The 21,108-nt window shown below is 45.2% G+C and overlaps 1 protein-coding gene across 6 annotated transcripts in view; it reads right to left on the bottom strand.

The window, feature by feature from the left end:
* LOC139547603 (negative elongation factor E-like) overlaps positions 1 to 21,108 on the bottom strand; it is a 191,689-nt gene that overhangs the window by 100,697 nt on the left and 69,884 nt on the right. For 3 of the 6 annotated variants that reach the window (XR_011669560.1, XM_071356546.1, XM_071356547.1), the window contains exon 5: positions 832 to 857. The exons of the other annotated variants lie outside the window; for them this stretch is intronic. Coding sequence is in view for 2 of the 3 variants with exons in the window: in XM_071356546.1 (XP_071212647.1) it covers positions 832 to 857 (26 nt within the window). In the remaining variant the exon portion in view is untranslated. The remainder of the gene's footprint in view (positions 1 to 831; positions 858 to 21,108) is intronic. 6 annotated transcript variants of the gene reach the window in all.

Raw genomic sequence — 21,108 nt, 5'->3', positions numbered from 1 at the left:
ACTTGAAAAAACTTTAAAAATTATTGAAAATGTCAGGATATACTGACCCTCATGCCTTAAAGTAATAATGGACTGTCAATTCTCTTTACTTATTTGAGCTGTTCTTGCCATAATATGGACTTGGTCTTTTACCAAATATTCTGTATACCACCCCTACCTTGTCACAACACAACTGATTAGCTCAAACGCATTAAGAAGGAAATAAATTCCACAAATTAACTTCTAACAAGGCACACCTGTTAATTGAAATTAATTCCAGGTGACTACCTCATGATGGTGGTTGAGAAAATGCCAAGAGTGTGCAAAGCTGTCATCAAGGCAAAGGGTGGCTACTTTGAATAATCTCAAATATAAAATATATTTTGATTTGTTTAACACTTTTTTGGTTACTACATGATTCCATATGTGTTATTTCATAGTTTGGATATCTTCACTATTATTCTACAATGTAGAAAATAGTACAAATGAAAAGTGTCCAAACTTTTGTCATGTGCCTCATCAAGTCATCACCACGTCAGAGGGCGCAAGAACCTCCTCATTTCATCCCCACATCAAAAAGTAATTGAAAACATAACAAAAAGACTAAAAGAGACAGAAAAAAGACAGAGAGGAATGGGGAAGGGGGCAACGTCCCAGAGCCAGAGAAATCAGAGAGGGGGAAGAGTGGAGGGGAGTAAATGAAATAGTAAGTGCCCAAGTGATATGAAAAATCGACCAGAGGTCCTGCAGGAGTGACGTATTCAAAGCCCATTCTGACGCATGTTCATTTGGGATGCAGATATCAAACATGGTGAACGGGATAGTAGTGAGGGAGGAGGAATGAGAACGTACCAGATGCTCGAATGCTGCCGCTGTCCCTGCAACACAAGAACACATTTCCTCCTCTTTAAATAAAGTGTGAGCTACGACTCCTTAAATAAACAATGGTCCGCACAAAAGCTACAAGACACATACACACACACACAGAGCGAGAGAGAGTCACACAGACGCACGCACACAACACACACACACACCTCATTGCATTCCCCTAACCCTCTCTCCATCCCGGGAATAAAGTGTATAATTGCTGTTTATCAAGGGGTGTTGTTCATTTGGTGTTTTAAAGGGAGAAGCATTTCTAAAGAGACCTGTCTTCCTCTTTCAGAGCTGGATGATGATACCATTAGGAAAAAGATCATTCTGTGTGTGTGTGTGTGTATTCTGAAGGTATAGTAATTGCTGTACAAGATAATGTTGGTTACAGGTAACCTAAATTGGGCTACTTGATTTCCATTAAATAGTTCCTTTCCCCTGATCCCCATCTGTTTGTGAACATTTACAGTGAAGGTACGGCAAACATATTTTACACGTAGGCTACATTTGAATCATTTAGCAGACGCTATTCTCCAGAGCGACTTACAGTCAGCGCAATCGATTTAAGATAGCTATGTGAGACAACCACATATCGTAGTCGTAAGTAAGAACTTTCCTCACTAAAGCAGCAAAATCAGAACTAGTAAGACAAGTGCACGAGAACGGCAAGTACAAGTTAGCAAACGCCCTGCGTCCAGTCAGATAGGAAGAGTTGAAGGGAGAGGTTTTACTCCGCCCCAAATCTGTCCACAAGGTGAGGGATTTTTGTATGGAGCTCAATGAGAGTGTCGAATTTGGTCGACAAAAAATGAAATTGCTCATTTGCAACGTGAGGCTTCTTTGATCGAATAGAGGTTCTGTGATGGTTAGGTTGTTACGAATGCACTGATATGGGCCTGTTGTTCACACGCGTATCTGCCCTCTCATTGGCTGGAACGGTCCCACCTGATCTCGACGACTCCTGCCTGCCTTCCATCTATGAGGACATGTATTTCCATTGTTAGTGCGGTCCCTCGAATATGTTGTCAATATAATAAATGACCTTTGATCCAGTTCACCCAGTGCCGCTCCCAGTTCTCTATCCATCTCACTGGGATGCGCAGAGGAAGGCAGCTTGCGTCCCAAAATGGCACCCTATTCCCTTTAAAGTGCACTACTTTTGACTAGATCCCTACGGCTTTCCCTATGGCTCCCTGGACAAAAGTAGTGCACTACAAAGGGAATAGCGTGCCATTTGGGATGCATTCGTGGGCTACGTGATCAAAATTGGTCTTGGTTGCATCAAAAACGGGCTTTGCTTAATCAAAAGAGAATAAGAACATACACACAGAAAAGGAATTGGCTTAATTGTTAAACTTACACAGATAGACAGGCTGATGATATGTGTGTGTGTGTGTGTGTGTGTGTGTGTGTGTGTGTGTGTGTGTGTGTGTGTGTGTGTGTGTGTGTGTGTGTGTGTGTGTGTGTGTGTGTGTGTGTGTGTGTGTGTGTGTGTGTGTGTTGCCCTGACGTTTCCTGAACTTTGACTTGCTAATAACCCTATAAACTACAGAGAGGGAAACGGTGTGCTAATTACCAAGGAATAATTAATAAAACATGTATGTATTATTATGATCAGTGTAGCAGCATCCACAGAATGGAGAGAGTAGGAAGGGGGGGTGGGTAGTCGGTTTAAAAAGAGCAAATTGGCAGTAAATAATAGATGTATTTTTGGCACATTTCAAAATTGTTGCAGAGGAAATCAAAAGATATAGCAAACAGTTTCCCCTTTCCTCTCCTCCCCCGCAGTGCCCCCCTCTCTCCTGACAACCCATACGCTGACCATGGCAGGCCTTTCGGTTTGTGTGTGTGTGTGTGTGTGTGTGTGTGTGTGTGTGTGTGTGTGTGTGTGTGTGTGTGTGTGTGTGTGTGCGTGCGTGCGTGAGACAGAGAGCACACAGTGGCAGAATACGTGACCACTGTGACTGACTCAAACTTAAGGAAAGCTTTGACTATGTACAGACTCAGCGAGCATAGCCTTGCTATTGAGAAAGACCGCCGTAATGTTTACTGTCCATTTTTTATTGTTTATTTCACTTTTGTTTATTATCTATTTAACTTGCTTTGGCAATGTAAACATATGTTTCCCATGCCAATAAAGCCCTTAAATTGAATTGAGAGAAAAATAAGTGAGAGACAGGGAGACAGAGAAAGGCTTATCGACAGACTTCAGCTCCTAATGTAGCCAGCAGCATCACAGCGAAAATCTACACCATCTCTAAAATTACCACTAGCCGCCTTGGCAGAGAAACTCAATTAAATCTCTCCTCTCTCTCTCTGCCAGCCTGTTGCCCCTCCTCCCCCATATATCTGTCCCTAACCCCCTTTCTCCTAATTGTCACAATGGTACCCCGATACCACCCCCCCACCCTCCATAAATCCATCCCCAGCACAAAACAAAAGAGAGTTGCTAATGGCAGCGCATTTCAGAGGAACCCTTTTGACTGCTGCACTCCTGGGTGCGAGGGCAAGACTCAACAGCCCCAAGTGGCCCAAAGCTAATCTGCGATTTCTCATCTCCGCCACAACAAGAAGACAAAGCGAGGAATTGAGTCGAGTTGTTCATTACCGCATCAATCACTGGGTGAGCCTGTATGTGACCACTTAAGAAAAAAACGTCATCTAGTTTTAATTACATTACATTGTCCATAACACACCACCCGCATTTATTATACATGAGCTGCCGGAGAGGAAAGAAACAGGGAGACATTTGTTACCGTGGCGACAGCGTGCTGTTATCTAACGAAGCGCAATTAGCGGGAAACAATTTCACATGGAGCTGGCGCATGAGCTGGGGCTGCAGTGAAATCATGCTCCCTCACTCTCTTTCGATTTGTGCTCTCGCCTCGCTCTCTCTCTCCCCCCATACCTGTACCTCTCTCTGTCTATCTATCTATCTACTGTATCTCTCTAGGCACTCTCTCTCTCTCCCTCCCCCTCAATGGCTAGTCCTGTCATGACTTCATCAATAACCCCCGACCCCTCCGGTCCCCTATCCAGCCCTGTCTGTCCATCCCAGGACCGAAGGGACAGCTCATTCCATTAGAGGCCTCTAGGCAACAGGGACACACAAGACAGGAGGATCATGTTATTGGCAAATGAATACAGAACAAGCAGCACACAGAGAGAGGAGGACTCGCAAAAGGCCCCTTTAACACTCGCTCCTCTCTTTTTCTAAAACATCATATTCTCTCCTCCTCTTATCAGGTCTTTAGGGACTCCTGCTCTTTCCCCCCCCTTTCCTTCCCTCACCAGTCCGTCCATCCATCCCTCTCTCACTCCCTCTGCCTTCAACATTGATTTCTGAATTAGGCTTGCGATATTAAATAATTAATATACTTGCCATGATTGATGTTTTGCATTAGCCCAATATTAGGTTATCAATCAACATCCACTTGGTTTAATGTAATAATATTGAAAAAGTGTCAGGGGCTGCTCATCCAATTTGTATTTGAGGCAGCGCAGATAGTAATGTTGGTGTAACACAAGGCCGCCGAGATGGAAGTGGCTGGTTCTGCATGCACAGGGGGCAGATTAGAGGACAGGGGGAGAAAAAGAGGGAGGGAGAGAGAGAGATAGTGGGAAGAAAGAGAGACAGATGAGGAGGAGGGAAAGGGATACAGAGAGGAGAGATAAAACAAATCAAGAGAGTGAGAAAGACAGAGGGGGGCGAAAGAGGGGAGGTAGGAGTTGGTACTATGGACTCCACCCCGCACAAGCTCTGACTGTCTCTAATGTTTAATAGTGGTTTGTTGAATGTTCTTTTATTAACGATCAGTGAGACACAGCATAGGAGTGACCTTGTGACATCACTTCTCCTTTAGGTACCTTTATAAAAACCGATCAGTTACAGCCACGCTACCGTAACACACACACAGTATGACATACTAAGGTTGCAAATTCCGGTAACTTTGCCAAAACTCACAGGTTTCCCAGAAATACCGGTTATTACATTATTTCTGGGGAAGTTAACGGGATTTTGCAACGCCATAAGATACTAATAACCTCTTCATCAATAGATGCTTATTTGATTGAATAGCTTATTTAACAGCATTAACTACATTATTTGTGAGCTAGACAAATAATGCACTACACTGAACAAAAGTATAAACACAACATGCAACAATTTCAAAGATTTTACTGAGTTACAGTTCATATGAGGAAATCAGTCAATTGAAATAAATTCATGAGGTCCTAATCTATGGATTTCAAATTACTGGTCACAGATACCTTCAAAAGAAAAAAGGAGTATGGATCAGAAAACCAGTCAGTATCTGGTGTCACCACCATTTGCCTCATGCAGCGCGACACATCTCCTTCCCATAGAGTTGATCAGGCTGTTGATTGTGGCCTGTGGAATGTTATCCCACTCCTCTTCAACGGCTGTGCAAAGTTGCTCGACATTGGCGGGAACTGGAACACGCTGTCGTACACGCCGATCCAGAGCATCCAAACATGCTCAATGGGTATGCAGGCCATGGAAGAACTGGGACATTTCCAGCTTCCAGGAAGTGTGTACTGATCCTTGCAACATGGGGCCGTGTATTATCATGCTGAAACATATGGCAACAGCTGTGGTGGGCATTCCTGCAGTGAGCATGACAATTGGACGCTCCCTCAAAACTTGAGACATCTGTGGCATTGTGCTGTGTGACAAAACTGCACATTTTAGAGTGGCCTTTTATTGTCCCCAGCACAAGGTGCACCTGTGTAATGATCATGCTGTTTAATCAGCTTCTTGATATGCCACACCTGTCAGGTGGAAGGATTATCTTGGCAAAGGAGAAATGCTCACTAACAGGGATGTAAACAAATTTGTGCACAACATTTCAGAGAAATACGTTTTTTGTGCACATGGAACATTTCTGGGATCTATTATTTCAGCTCGTGAAACATGAGCCCGACACTTTACACGTTGCTTTATATTTTTGCTCAGTACATAAATTAGAAATAGAGATAAATATTTCTCCCCTTCGGTATCTGACCTAGGTAAGTAAAAGCAGAAGGGAAACACGAGGGCTTTTGATTAAAAAGACAAAGAGAAAGAAAAGGAAAGTAGAGGAAATGGCCAGCGAGTGATAAAAGAGAGAGATGAAGGGAGCAGAGCGAGAGAGAGAGAGAGAGAGAGAGGGAGCACATCCAATTGGACAACCCCGGCCACAGAGCATGCTGCTCTCGCGAAATCAGTCAACCAACAGCATCGAAGGAAAGGGAAGGGGGGGGGAGAAAATAAGAAAAAAAGCTTTGTCCTGCGTTTGTTCCCGTAAAAAGGATCATTATTTATCCCTACTTAATTAAGTAAAAGAGGACAAACAAGTCAACGTGTTAGAAAGAGCTCCATTTAATGCTCTGCCCTTTTGCTGCCGGGCCAATATTAGCAAATTGGAGATGTCTGGCATATCCATCAGCTGAAGGGAGAGAGGGATGACTAGGAGTCTGTCTGGGGGCTGAGAGGCTGCAGCTCTGTCTAAGTCTGATGTCTGGCCCTGTCAGCATCATTAGCCCACATAAACATCTCTCTCTCGCTCGACTACATCTAATCCCTTTCTCCCCCTCTATGTCTCTCTCGCTCTCACACATGGATCCTATGTCATTTTGCCCTAACTACGTACCGTATCACTCTCTCTCCCTCATGGATGTCCCTCTCTAATCCTACTGTCGCTCCTGGTAGCACACAATTCATTAAAGCCGGAGCTCCAGATCAAATCAAATCAAACTTGATCTGTCACAGGTGCCGAATACAACAGGTGTAGTAGACCTTACCGTGAAATGCTTACTTTACAAGCCCTTAACCAACAATGCAGTTCTAGAAAGAGTTAAGAAAATATTTACCAACACGAACTAAAGTAAAAAATGATGAAAAGTAACACAATAAAATAACAATAACGAGGAAATATACAGGGGGTAACGGTACCGATGTGTGGGGGTACAGGTTAGTCGAGGTAATTTGTACATGTAGGTAGGGGTAAAGTGACTATGCATAGATAATAGACAGCGAGCAGCAGCAGTGTAAAAATAAATGGGGGGGAGGGTGGGGGGTGTCAATGTAAATAGTCTGGGTGGCCATTTGATTAATTGTTCAGCAGTCTTATGGCTTGGGGGTAGAAGCTGTTAAGGAGCCTTTTGGTCCTAGACTTGGCCTTCCGGTATCGCTTGCCATGCGGTAGCAGAGAGAACAGTTTATGACTTGGGTGACTTGAGTCTTTGACAATTTTTTGGGGCTTTCCTCTGACTCCACCTAGTATATAGGTCCTGGATGGCAGGAAGCTTTGCCCCAGTGATGTACTTGGACGTACGCTCTACCCTCTGTAGCGCCTTACGGTCCGATGCAGAGCAGTTGCCGTACCAAGCGGTGATGCAACCAGTCAGGATGCTCTCGATGGTGCAGCTGTAGAACTTTTATGAGGGTCTGGGAACCCATGCCAAATCTTTTCAGCCTCCTGAGGGGAAAAAGGTGTTGCTGTGCCCTCTTCACAACTGTCTTGGTGTGTTTGGACCATGATAGTTCGTTGGTGATGTGTACACCAAGGAACATGAAACTCTCGACCCGCTCCACTACAGCCCCTTCGATGTTAATGGGGGCCTGTTCGGCCCGCCTTTTCCTGTAGTCCACGATCAGCTCCTTTGTCTTGCTCACATTGAGGGAAAGGTTGTTGTCCTGGCACCACATTGCCAGGTCTCTGACTTCCTGCCTATAGGCTGTCTCATCGTTGTTGGTAATCAGGCCTACCACTGTTGTGTCGTCAGCAAACTTAATGATGGTGTTGGAGTTGTCGTTCAGTCACGACACGGCGAAACATAAGATATTACAGTTTATAATGCCCCGTTAGTAGGATAGTCTTGATCGATTATGATCCATTTTGTTTTCCAATGATTGCACGTTGGCCAATAGAACGGATGGTAGTGGAGGTTAACTCGCTCGCCTACGAATTCTCAGAAGGCAGCCCGACCTCCACCCCCTTTTTCTCCGTCTTTTCTTCACGCAAATGACGGGGATTTGGGCCTGTTCCCGAGAAAGCAGTATATCCTTCGAGTCAGACTCGCTAAAGATTTTTTTTTATTTGAGGTGAGTAATTGCGGTTCTGATGTCCAGAAGTTATTTTTGGTCATCAGAGACGGTAACAGCAACATTATGCATAAAATAAGTTTAAAAATAAGTTACAAAACGTGAAAAAACTAACGAAATAGCACAGTTGGTTAGAAGCCCGTAAAACAGCAGACATCCAATCCGGCACAATTCTTTGTCATCAGTGGTCAAGTTTCAAATAATTCCATTAGGTCTTCGGGTTTTCCTACCTCGCCTCCCCTCTTTCTCTCACTCCCTCTTTCTCGCGTATTCCCCCTACTTGGCATGGCGGAGATGAATATCTTGAGTCAGAGTGAATGGAGGGGACATAGGGACTTGAGGTGCAAAGGAAGGCAAGTCATTTGATTTTCCAGTGCTAACAGCGAGGTCCATTAGCCCAGTGATCATCACCTATGCATTATCCTAGCGCTCCCCTCTCAGGCCTCCTCAACCTCCCCTGGCTGGTGGGTGTAACCCTTTCACCACCGCAGCAGACTGTCCTCCTGAGGAGGGCTTCATTTATACCTTCAGAGACTTAAGATCTGAGCCTGGAGATAGTGAGCTGTCCTCAGAGATACTGGGAATTAATAGCAAAATCAAAAGGTATACAGTATAAAGACAATGTACTGGGAGGACAAACTGCATCATGAGGACACAATGTATTAGGAGGACAACCTGCATCATATGAGGACGGAATGTATTAGGACAGAGCACGCCCCTCGCAACTAACCAAACAGTAGCATGCTGAGCCACACACACCTGTATAGCTGATTCAAAGCTGTGTAGACGTGTGTTCCTACTTCATACACACTCTCCCCCCCTCATCATCAGTTAAACACTACACAACCCACCACACAGAGTAACCACAAAGTACCAATATCACCACACAAGGCATAGCTTAAAAGCAATAAACGTGTCACCACAAGACGGGGTATCCTCCACAAAGACAGACGCAGAGCGACAGCTCCCAGAAAATGAATGGGGGCGAGTAAGATGACTGCTGTCAAATATCAGCGAGAGAGAGGGACGGAAAATGAGAGAGAAAGAGAGAGAGCGAAAGCAAGGGTGACAGACAGAAAAAGAGAGAGCGAGGAGGGGCGACGGTATGAGGGAGAAAACATCATATTATCAGTCAGAGCAACATCTCACCTCGTCAACCAAGCGTGTCATCGAGCATTTAAAGTTGTTAGACAGCTGATAAACACGGCAGGAATATGTATTAAAGGAGGGAGAGAGAGAGATGTGTGATGCAGAGGAGGCTTATCCAACTGATGCAGGGTCCACTGATCAAGTGTGTGTGTGTGTGTGTGTGTGTGTGTGTGTGTGTGTGTTTGTGGTTTGAATGGAATAAAGCGACAGGGGGCTAGAGGAGGTTGCCACTGTACAATAAGATATGAACGACTCGGCTCTCAATCCCTGATTGTCATCTCTATAACTCCGTTTGTACAGGTCCCCACCAATAGAAATTGTACTCCTGTGCGTATGCACTAGAGGTCGACCGATTATGATTTTTCAACGCCGATACCGATTATTGGAGGACCCAAAAAAGCCGATACCGATTAAATTGGCCGATTTTTATATATATATTTGTAATAATGTCAATTACAACAATACTGAATGCACACTTTTATTTTAACTTAATATAATACATGAATAAAATCAATTTAGTCTCAAATAAATTATGAAACATGTTCAATTTGGTTTAAATAATGCAAAAACACAGTGTTGGAGAAGAAAGTAAAAGTGCAATATGTGCCATGTAAAAAAAGCTAACATTTAAGTTCTTTGCTCAGAACATGAGAACATATGAAAGCTGGTGGTTCCTTTTAACATGAGTCTTCAATATTCCCAGGTAAGAAGTTTTAGGTTGTAGTTATTATAGGAATTATAGGACTATTTCTCTCTATACCATTTGTATTTCATATACCTTTGACTATTGGTTGTTCTTATAGGTACTTTAGTATTGCCAGCCTAATCTCAGGAGTTGATAGGCTTAAAGTCATAAACAGCGCTGTGCTTCAAGCATTGCGAAGAGCTGCTGGCAATTGCAGTAAAGTGCTGTATGAATGAACGCTTACGAGCATGCTGCTGCCTACCACCGCTCAGTCAGACTGCTCTATCAAATATCAAATCATAGACTTAATTATAATATAATAAACACACAGAAATACGAACCGTAGGTCATTAATATGGTCAAATCCGGAAACTATCATTTCGAAAACAAAACATTTATTATTTCAGTGAAATACGGAACTGTTCCGTATTTTATCAAACGGGTGGCATCCATAAGTCTAAATATTGCTGTTACATTGCACAACCTTCAATGTTATGTCATAATTATGTAAAATTCTGGCAAATTAATTATGGTCTTTGTTAGGAAGAAATGGTCTTCACACAGTTCGCACAGTTCACGAATGAGCTTTTGTTAAATCTTCCAACGTTTGGCGAAGTAGGCTGTGATTTGATGATAAATTAACAGGCACCGCACTGATTATATGCAACGCAGTACAAGCTAGTTAAACTAGTAATATCATCAACCACATGTAGTTAACTAGTGATTATGTTAAGATTGATTGTTTTTTATACGTTTAATGCTAACTATCAATTTACCGTGGCTCCTTGCTGCACTCGCGTAACAGGTGGCCAGCCTGCCACGCAGTCTCCTAGTGGACTAATATGTAATCGGCCATAATCGGCATTCAAAAATGCAGATTACCGATTGTTGTGAAAACTTGAAAATCGGCCATGCCGACTAAATCGGTCGACCTCTAGTATACACACAGAGGTAGTAGCTATTTTAAACTGTTAAGAGGATTGGGGAGGGAGGGATGGAGGGGCCAGGCCGGGGGGGCAGAGGGGTGGGGTTAAGATAACGAATGGTAGGGCTGTCACTTGTCCCCCAATACAATGGAAACACAGACAAAAGTCAGGGGCTGCGTCGCAAATGGCACCATATTCCCTTTATAGTGCCCTACTTTTGACCAAAGCACTATGAGTCCTGGTCAAAAGTCGTGCACGATATATAGGGAATAGGGTTCCATTTGGGACTCAGAGGATGTTTTTAATCAGATCACGATGCCCCCACCCCCCCCCGACACAGAGTCACACCTCCTCTCTCCTAGCTCACTAGACACGATTTACTACTCTTAGCATAATCCCAAAAAGCATAATCCCAAAAAGCATAATCCCAATAAGAACTCCATTAAAAGTGGGGTAACCCATTCTCCACTTGATGTTGCTCCCAAAGGAGGGTTAAGTGCAGTCGATAAAAAGTGGGGGGAGATGAGCTGTACTATTTGACTGATTTAATGGCTGCCTGGCTCCCCTCCACCCCTACACCCTCTCCAACGCACCCATACCAGAGCTGACAGAAACCAGGGAGTATGGAGCAAGGGCAAGGGATTAGGGAGTAAGGGTTTAGAGTTTAGGGAGCAAGGGTTTAGGCCGAGTTACTTTGTGACAAATGGTGTTGTTGAAAAAAGCTATACCAATAGAATGTTTGATTTATTTATTTCGTGAGTGAGTGAGTGAGTGAGTGAGTGAGTGAGTGAGTGAGTGAGTGAGTGAGTGAGTGAGTGAGTGAGTGAGTGAGTGAGTGAGTGAGTGAGTGAGTGAGTGAGAAGTTAGTACTAAGAGTTTAGAGGGAGTTTAAGAGCGAGCAGGTCGGTGAGATTGTTAGAGAGAGCGTTACCGGGGGAGACCTGACAGTCCACTCAGGTAATGTCTGATAGTTCACAGCACATTAATAGTTCAGCGAGATGAGGGGAGCGCCGCTTAATAATTAAGCGGGATCATAGCCCTGCCATATGACTCAGATAGACGACTGCTCCGGGGTCAAATGGGTCATCTTCATCCCCGTCACCATTGTTATTATTGCTAGCATCATCATCATCTTTGTTAATATCGTCATCCTCATCATCTGTACTAGTATCTCATCTCTCGTCAGTTTCTGAATACACTCCCATCCCTCTAATCACTACCTGTACTCAACGTGTAACTGAGGCACTGGTGAGGCTCTGGTGAGGCCCTGGTGAGGCTCTGGTGAGGCCCTGGTGGATCTCAGAACACAGCCACCAACATACAGGGAGCAACGCAACAATGTGACAAAGGAACGCTCCACATGCCAAGAAGAGGGGAGTGTAGACGCAGAGGTTTATCTCAACGAGCTAGGAGGCCAGTGTTTCCCTGTCCCTCTCCTGTCCCTCTCTCTGTATAGGAGATTGTCACATACTCACTGTAGAGCCCCATTGAAAAGCCACTGTGTCACACAAATACAGCACACCTGGGGGGGGGGGGCACTGATTAAACACTCACCAATCATAAACCCAGACTGAATCAGCACCTCCGGACCGACTCGCACGTTATTCACCCCAGGCCACGGAGCCACCGAGAGAATAGACGCATGTATCAAGACTCCTTTACCACATCAGTCCATTGGCCCCGTCTCACTTTAATTATAAATCTATGTTTTAAAGAAAACGAACTTCTTTTTAAAGCAAAGGGGAGGAGGCGGGAAGGACAAAGAGCAAAAAAGACAGAGATAGAAGGAAGAGAGAGACCGAGAGAGAGCAATCAATCTCCCCCCCCCCCCCCCCCGGGTTCCTTCAATAGCCAGAGTCCTTTTCATGTCGCCACAATTAGAAACTTTGCCTAATCAGAAAGAAGAAGAAAAAAAAATCGCCCTATTATGGAACGAGAAACAATGCCACTCTCTCACTCCCAAACATTTTCTCCTCCCTCCCCCCCAAAAAACTACTCCATAGATTGAAAATACTTCTCGTACACAAAGAACAATGCACGGCGGTATAGAGGAGCGGAGGGGATGCTCCGTCGTATTGAAATCACACGTGGAAATCTTTTGGCTCGCGTACGTCGCAGACCCCAGAAACTGATGGGGAACAATGGTGCACCGAGCACAGCATCTGTCATGGCAGAACATAAAAAAGATGATCTTGGCACAAAACGAAGAAGGAGAAGAAAAAAAAAGGGAGGGAAAAAAGGAGGGGAAGGAAGGAGGGGAGGAAAGGAGGGGAGCGCGAGGGCTCTAATTCATTTGCAAATCAGGCCCCACCGTTCGGCTTCTATTTCAGGCTGCCGGTAAGTGCCAGGAGTTAACAAGTAATCAGTTTCAATCCTTCCCTTCAATTGTACACTACGCCCTCATACGACTCTCTACAGGGGCAGAGGGGGGAATAGCAATCTGTCTGCTGAAGCAGCACACACACACACACACACACACACACACACACACACACACACACACACACACACACACACACACACACACACACACACACACCTTAACGGACAGACACACACCTTAACGCACAAACACACACAAACAAAAAAACGTGACACCCCAACACACACCTTAAAACACATAGGACTGGTATGCTTTGTATAATACGCACTGACACACACACACACACACAAACGATGGAGACAAGGTGACATAAGGGGGGCAGTAGATGAAGAATAAAACAACAACTGGAAGCTGAAAGGATGTGATGGTGTGGCTGTAGGGAGGCAGAGAAGAGAAAGCGAACAAGTCCCTGAACAGAGGTGTTCTTGGCCTGGTGTCAGCTTGGGGCCCGCTGCCTGAGAGGCTGTGTTCACGACTCTTCCTGCTGGGTTTATTCTGCTCTCCTTTTCTCTCGTCTTGTTCTTTCTTTCTCCCTAACTCTCTCCCTCCTGACCTGTGCGGGGCCCGAGGCCCTCTGAGGCCCCTTCTCGAGGAGCGTTCATTCTCCTTCTCCTCTCAGTAATCTGGCAGCTCCAACAACATGGTGCTACTGTACAACCTGCCACACAGCAACACAGACACCCCCCCCCCCCCCCCTTTCTCTCTGCCACTCAGTCTCTCCCTGGTCAGTGAAACAATACACTAACCTCAGGTCTGCTGCGTGCGTGCGGGTGTGTGTACGGAACTATACACGCTCACACACACACACAAACACACCTGATTTATCCCAGCGGGGCTGCCCGGCTGAGTGACAAAGCAGCGCTCGGGGTGATATTGTTTGGTCTTTCCGACCGACGGACAGAACGAGAGAAAGAAAGGAGAAAAAGAGAGACTTATGGTGACTGCTTAGTGCATGCACAGCGGAGAGAGAGAAAGGCATCGACTGGGTCCAGATGATATGAATAACAATAAGGTTGAGAAGCGATATGGGGCCTTTCTCGCTCTCTCTCTCTCTCTCTCTCTGTCTCCAGGCCCTGATAACCTGCAGACCGTCGGGCACCCCACCCGGCCCACTCTGAGTGAGTCAGGCTTTGTGGCCACTTATCCTGGCTGTACACTTGTAAGGGAGAGCCGGGATAATCACCCTAATCTAATTAGGGTTAAAGAGGGCCATGACTGACGCACCGCGCCATCCAGCCGACACCTCCACTGGCCCAAATCCTGTTTGCATCCCCCCCCCCCCAAAAAGAAGGTTGTCATATTGATTATGCAAACGAGGGGCTAACGGGTATAGCCCCTGTCGCTACCGGGCTCTCCTGCCAGACGGCTGCAGCTGACAGCGGACTAGCTGGGCAGCAGCGGGAGGGAGAGAGGGAAAGAGACGGCGGGAGAGAGTGAGAGAGAGGGGGATTAGCCCGTTTGGTTTAGTGGTTTAGGCCAATTTGTGTCCTCTTGCTCTCGTTTTTTCCCCCAGCCTTTAAAAAAAAAATCTATTTTCCTTATACATCTGTTTTCTTGTCTGAAGAAAGTCTATGTAAAGTCTGTGTTAACCTATTGCAGTAGAGAGAGTATAGGCTATAGTGTGGATTGGGGAGAGAAAAGTCATTTTCCGCTCCATCGTGATGGAGATTAGTAGTTGGCCTGTACGTGGCTGCTGGTTGGGAGATAAACTCAACACAAAGCACACGTATCACTCTCTCTCGTATTACCCCCACAAGCTTCATCAACCGCTACCCTTTCTCTTCCTTTCTTTCTCCTTCTTTCATTTCTCCTACAATAGAAATGACAACCCCTCTTTCAGTAGTAGAATGACACGTCAATACGACGAAAGGAAGTCCCTCTTCACTAATCCAGCCAACCAGGACCCGGTGACTCCGCTCCCATACAATCGCACAATTTGCCTTAGTGTGTTCAAACACTGCGGCTAATTATACCTGCTCATGTGACAGTCGACTTTGTGTCAGATTTGTCTTATTAGAATTGACACATTTGAAGTTGAGTAGACAATCGAGAAGGAGACGTGTTATTCTTTTTTGGGGCGGGGGGGAGGGTGGGTGCGCGTGCGCGAGCGCGCGAGAGAGAGCGAGAGAGAGAGAGAGAGAGAGAGAGAGAGAGAGAGAGAGAGAGAGAGAGAGAGAGAGAGAGAGAGATGGCAGTAGGCCTAAGGTTAGTGTAGTTGTTAGCTGACCAGGGAAAGAGTGAGTGGCAGAGAGAAAAAGGGGGCTGGTCAGCATTACAGTGTGCCAGGTTGTACAGTAGTACAATGTTGCAGTGCTGCCAGATCACTGAGGGGACAATGAGAATGCTCAAACCCTACACCCCAACCCTCCGTCTAAACCCGAGCACTCCGTTCCGCCACCTCTGGTCTCTTGGCCCTCCCAACCCAACAGGAGTGGCCACTTAGCCCAATCAAAGCTGTTCTCTGTCCTGGCACCCCATTGGTAGAACAAGCTTCCCCCTAAAAGTCAGGACAGCGGAGTCCCTGCCCATCTTTCGAAGACGTCTGAAACCCTACCTCTTTGAAGAGTAGCTTAAATAACTCCCGGCGCCTCCCGTAATGTACTTGATACGATTGCGATGTGTTGTCTCACATAGCTATCTTAAGATAAGAATGTCTGGTAAATGGCTAAAATGTACAAATGTGAGAACGCGGTCATAGAGATCCTGAAATTCGCCATTTGTGTTCTAAACGCAATTCTACGCACAAGGTATTGTAAGTGAAAACAGGAGGAGGGAGCTGGGCTCGGTCTCTCTGAAGCTGTGTGCGGTGTTGCAGTAACTCATGCGTGTTGACACCTAACAGACAGAGCGTGTTAGTAATTCTGCCTGCCATCCAACTCACCGCTAATTGCATTCATATAACGTGCTAATCACCACAGACGGCACTGTGTAAAAAGATGACGCAGATCATCTTGTGTGTGTGTGTGACGTGCAGACTCACACACAGATAAACACACACACACACACACACACCCCCAAAACCTGGGATAGGGTGTTGACCTGATATATGGAACATTAAGAAGGCCCAAAGACTCCAGACTGCGTGTGGATGCAGTGTGTGTGTGCGTGCGTGTGTGTGCCTGTATGCGTGCGCGTGTGTTTTGCTCACTCACTGATGTTGTCAGGTGTCATAACACCAGCTTTTGCTTAATTTATCAATTTGATTCATTTCTGCGTGAAATTGAAACTTGGCTGATTTTCTGGCCCGTTGTTTTCCTTAGGGAAATAAAACGGCTGTGTGTGTGTGAGTTATGGTGACGTTGTCCAAAAAGGGCTCACCTAGACCGATGTCTGAAGTCTGTCTACATTAGCAAACGTACACATACGGAGAAGAAGGTGAATTATGTCTCCCTCTTGATTAGGGAACTGAATCACACGCAGAATATTTCCAAGCTTCATACTTTCCCTCCAAAAGTTCTAGCTGTGAATGGGAGAGGTAGCGAGGGCGAGGCAGGGACATCGAGAAAGAAAGAGTTGGGAGGGACAGGGAACAACAAGAACACCTTAGATCAGCACAGCTCGACTCTGTCTCGTATTTCATTCACATCCGACGACGAGATCAAACTCTCTCTCTTCTCGTTCCTATCAAAAAACCCTGTTCCTCACACTACCCTCAGTCCCCTCATCTACCGGAGAAACCACAAACCAAGGGGGGCCAGTTGAGAAAACCTATCGCTTCATAAAACACTGCTCCGTTGATATCAGACGTCTCTATCCCGTGTAATATTCTGTCACGCGTTTGTGTGCATTAGCGCTGTTTTATCACGTGGGAATATGATTTCATATGTCCCGCAGTCAGAGCAGAGTAGAATTAATGAAGTCGGGGGTAAGTGTGTGTGGTAAAATAACTATATTAGTGGAACCATCAGGATGGTGGGAGTGGGAGTGGGAGAGAGAGGGAGAGAGTGTGTGTGTGTACAGGCGGAGAAAGATTGAGAGAGAAGCATTACCCCACGTGATGAATTAAACATTGGGGAAAGAAATCTACACTTGAGTGGGACTGGGAAAAGGATACGGAGAGAGGCTGGCAGACTTCATAAGTTGAACGTGCTGTGCGTTAATGTTCAATAACAGCCGTGTGTGTTTGAGTACGTGAGTGCTCTGCCACTGAAATTAAACAAAGGCTATTTGCTCAACAGCAATAAACCGGGACTCCCATATACTCACACTCCGGTACTTCCACGACACACAAGTTAGTTTGGTAGACAGCTGGATGCAGATTTGTTGTGGATAGAGTGGATGTGATGGGTTCGGGTGTATCTGTGCATAATGTGGGTTTGCGCACGTGTGTGTGTGTGTTAGGGATGTGACAAATGGAAAGACGTGGTTCACGGCATTTAAAAAAATCGGTTTTCAGTTAAAACGGTAATGAAAAAATGCATAAAATGTAATGTGAACTCACAATACTGCTGCCAGCAACAGATTGGGTCCCTTTCACATGGTTAAGCACTGCACCTGTACCACCCTTACTGTGCCTCAATTCCACCTCACAAAGTTAGCATTTACTTCTCTTTTAACTTCTCAAAGTATTGCCATACAGGACTTCGCTACTGTCGCTTGACTTTCTCCGCTATTTTTCCAACCGTTAACGACGATGACGTAGTGGTGGAGTGTCGACTCCAATGAATTGATTCCTCAACTCCCGGGTATCGACTCCAAATGAATTGATTCCTCAACTCCCGGGTATCGACTCCAATTTCAGGGTGTCAAGACTCTTCAGCGTAAGTATTTTTTGGAACGGAGGAGACTGATTAGTTGCTGTACTTCCGAGAACACAAAGGGGCACAGTATATAATGGTCGGCCACCAGGCAGACAGAGTCAGAACCGTGCACTAGGCCTATCTATCGGCAATCAAAAGCTGTATCTCGCAATTTCTTGCCTTGCATTGTCTCGCAACTTCAGTAAAGCAGGGCCTATCAATGAATAGGCTAGGATATTGAGATGACCGAAATGCAACACTTCACTCTCACACACAGCATCTTCGCAGAGGCTTTTGTTGAGCCTTGCGCTACAACACTCTTAATTGTTGCGGAAATTGACCCACTGTGCTGTTTACTTTCTGCACGATACCACTGAGTCTACCTTTAAATTACACAGCTTTCCCTAGGCCTTTATAGCCTATCGTCTAGTTAGGTTATAACATGGAAAATAATGTTTTGTGATAACTGCACTGTGATTTTTATTTGGTGCAGTTCAAAACTAAAAAAAAAAAATTCTATGAGGCATAAGGACTCCAATTTCATGTAATAATTTAAACGCTCACACCCCTAGCTTGTGTATGTCTGCGTTCTCTGCCACTGAAATGAGACAAAGACCATTATCTCCACAGCTGGGACTCACATACATTTACTCACGTTATTGTGCTTACATATTGTGTGTTTCTGCGTGCATGCGTGTGTTATGAAATCTATTGCCCCCCACTCTTAGCTCAGTGCAGACTAGCATTGCATAGCTACTAAGCCAAGCACAGATACACCGGTTGTATGTCTTTCTTCACCTGCCTGTGATTCTGTACAAACAGACTTGACAATGATGTAACTCACACAATTAAAGACTGGAAGGGGAAGAGAGGGCACCGGGCATCTTCTAACAAAACAGAACAAACCCAAATGATGACCCAAACTCGAGAGGTCATTTGTTAAGCGGTACAGTGAGGCGTTATGATCTAGTGTGTGTGTGTGTGTGTGTGTGTGTGTCTAAGGACTAGTGAGGACGCAAAGCGCACGTGAGAATAATTAACTGAAGCACGCCACGCACATTCACCAATAGATGTCTAACAGGACATATATAAAACTATAACTATTACAGGAAGAATAAAACAAGCTATAATCATTCAAAAATGTATAATGGTAAAGAGACTCATATGATGGTGTGATACTAGCTAGTATAGAAGCTAATAGATGGATTGGCGTGATGATGATGGTGATGACTTGCTATCATCCCTGTCGTCTCCTGTAGCCCTGTCGTCTCCTGTGGTGAAATCCAGTGTCTCTTCTGCTCCGATAAGCAGCAGCATTGCGGCAGTGACAAAACTGACAGCTGGATCAAAGTCCTCACTAAGCAGCTCCAGGTGGCTGTTTAGAGGTGTCAAGCACTTCGCCATCTCTAGTTTAGTCCCTCTTTAACCCACTCATTTGTGGATGATACGCGTTGCTCTGTAACAAGCGATAAAGTGTTTCAAGGCATATGTAAAACAATGCTTTCACTCAGGGTTAGGTTGTTTCTTGTTTTTGACAGCCCTAGCACCTTTTTCATCCTCTCCCCACTCTCAATTATTAGAGCCTGAGATGGAAGCTATGATAATCTTGACACGCGTGCACACATGCACACACTTCACACCTGCACCTCCTTCCGCCCCTAATTTGCATCCAGGTTGTAGTGCCGGGTGGTGGGAGAGGAGCAGTGTGATGCTAGGCGGTGTGTGTGTGTGTGTGTGTGTGTGTGTGTGTGTGTGTGTGTGTGTGTGTGTGTGTGTGTGTGTGTGTGTGTGTGTGTGTGTGTGTGTGTGTGTGTGCGGGGAGGGCTCGGCTGTGCAGCCCTTTAGAGTTTCTGTCAAGATCAAAGACAGCCCCTTTCAGAACTGCTGGCTGCCTGGCTGACACGGAGCCGGGTGTGGTGTTGTTTTCATTAAACATTTATCACACTCCTAGTATGACAGCAGGCAACTTGGTGCTCGGACAACATGTTTTCATGCAAAATGTATTGAAAGAGATGAGCTCTTGTTGTCGTTCATACTGGTGGCAAAGGGTAAACGGGTGATTGTTGAGGTGTGTTGGATAGGGCTTGGCGATATGGCCTAAACATCTTTTTAAACACATGAGCAATTCACGATACAGTTGAAGTCGGAAGTTTACATACACCTTAGCCAAATACATTTAAACTCAGTTTCACAAATCCTGACACTTAATCCTAGAAAACAATCCCTGTCTTAGGCCAGTTAGGATCACCACTTTATTTTAAGAATGTGAAATGTCAGAATAATAGTAGAGAGAATTATTTATTACAGCTTTTATTTCTTTCATCACATTCCCAGTGGGTCAGAAGTTTGCATGCACTCAATTAGTATTTGGTAGCATTGCCATTAAATTGTTTAACTTGGCTCAAACCTTCCTGGTAGCCTTCCACAAGCATCGCACAATAGGTTGGGTGAATTTTGGCCCATTCCTCCTGACAGAGCTTGTGTAACTGAGTCAGGTTTTTAGGCCTCCTTGCTCGCACACGCTTTTTCAGTTCTGCCCACAAATTTCCTATGGGATTGAGGTCAGGGCTTTGTGAATGCCACTCCAATAGCTTGACTTTCTTGTCCTTAAGCCATTTTGCCACAACTTTGGAAGTATGCTTGGGGTCATTGTCCATTTGGAAGACCCATTTGCGAAGTTTTACCTTCCTGACTGATGTCTTGAGATGTTGCTTCAATATATCCACATAATTTTCCTCCCTCATGATGCCATCTATTTTGTGAAGTGCACCAGTCACTCCTGCAGCAAAGCACCCCCACAACATGATGCTGCCACCCCCGTGATTCACGGTTGGGATGGTGTTCTTCGTCTTGCAAGCATCCCCTTTTCTCCTCCAAACATAACGATGGTCATTATGGCCAAACAGTTCTATTTCTGTTTCATCAGACCAGAGGACATTTCTCCAAAAAGTACGATCTTTGTCCCCATGTGCAGTTGCACACCGTAGTCTGGCTTTTTTATGTCAGTTTTGGAGCAGTGGCTTCTACCTTGCTGAGCGACCTTTCAGGTTATGTTGATATAGAACTTGTTTTACTGTGGATATAGATACTTTTGTACCAGTTTCCTCCAGCATCTTCACAAGGTCCTTTGCTGTTGTTCTGGGATTGATTTGCACCTTTCGCACCAACATATCATCTCTCGGAGACAGAACATGTCTCCTTCCTGAGCGGCATGACGGCTGCGTGGTCCCATGGTGTTTATACTTGCGTACTATTGTTTGTACAGATGA

The sequence above is a fragment of the Salvelinus alpinus genome, chromosome 21 (assembly GCF_045679555.1).
Source record: "Salvelinus alpinus chromosome 21, SLU_Salpinus.1, whole genome shotgun sequence".
Classification (NCBI taxonomy): domain Eukaryota; kingdom Metazoa; phylum Chordata; class Actinopteri; order Salmoniformes; family Salmonidae; genus Salvelinus; species Salvelinus alpinus.
This window is presented reverse-complemented; position numbering and strand designations above follow the sequence as displayed.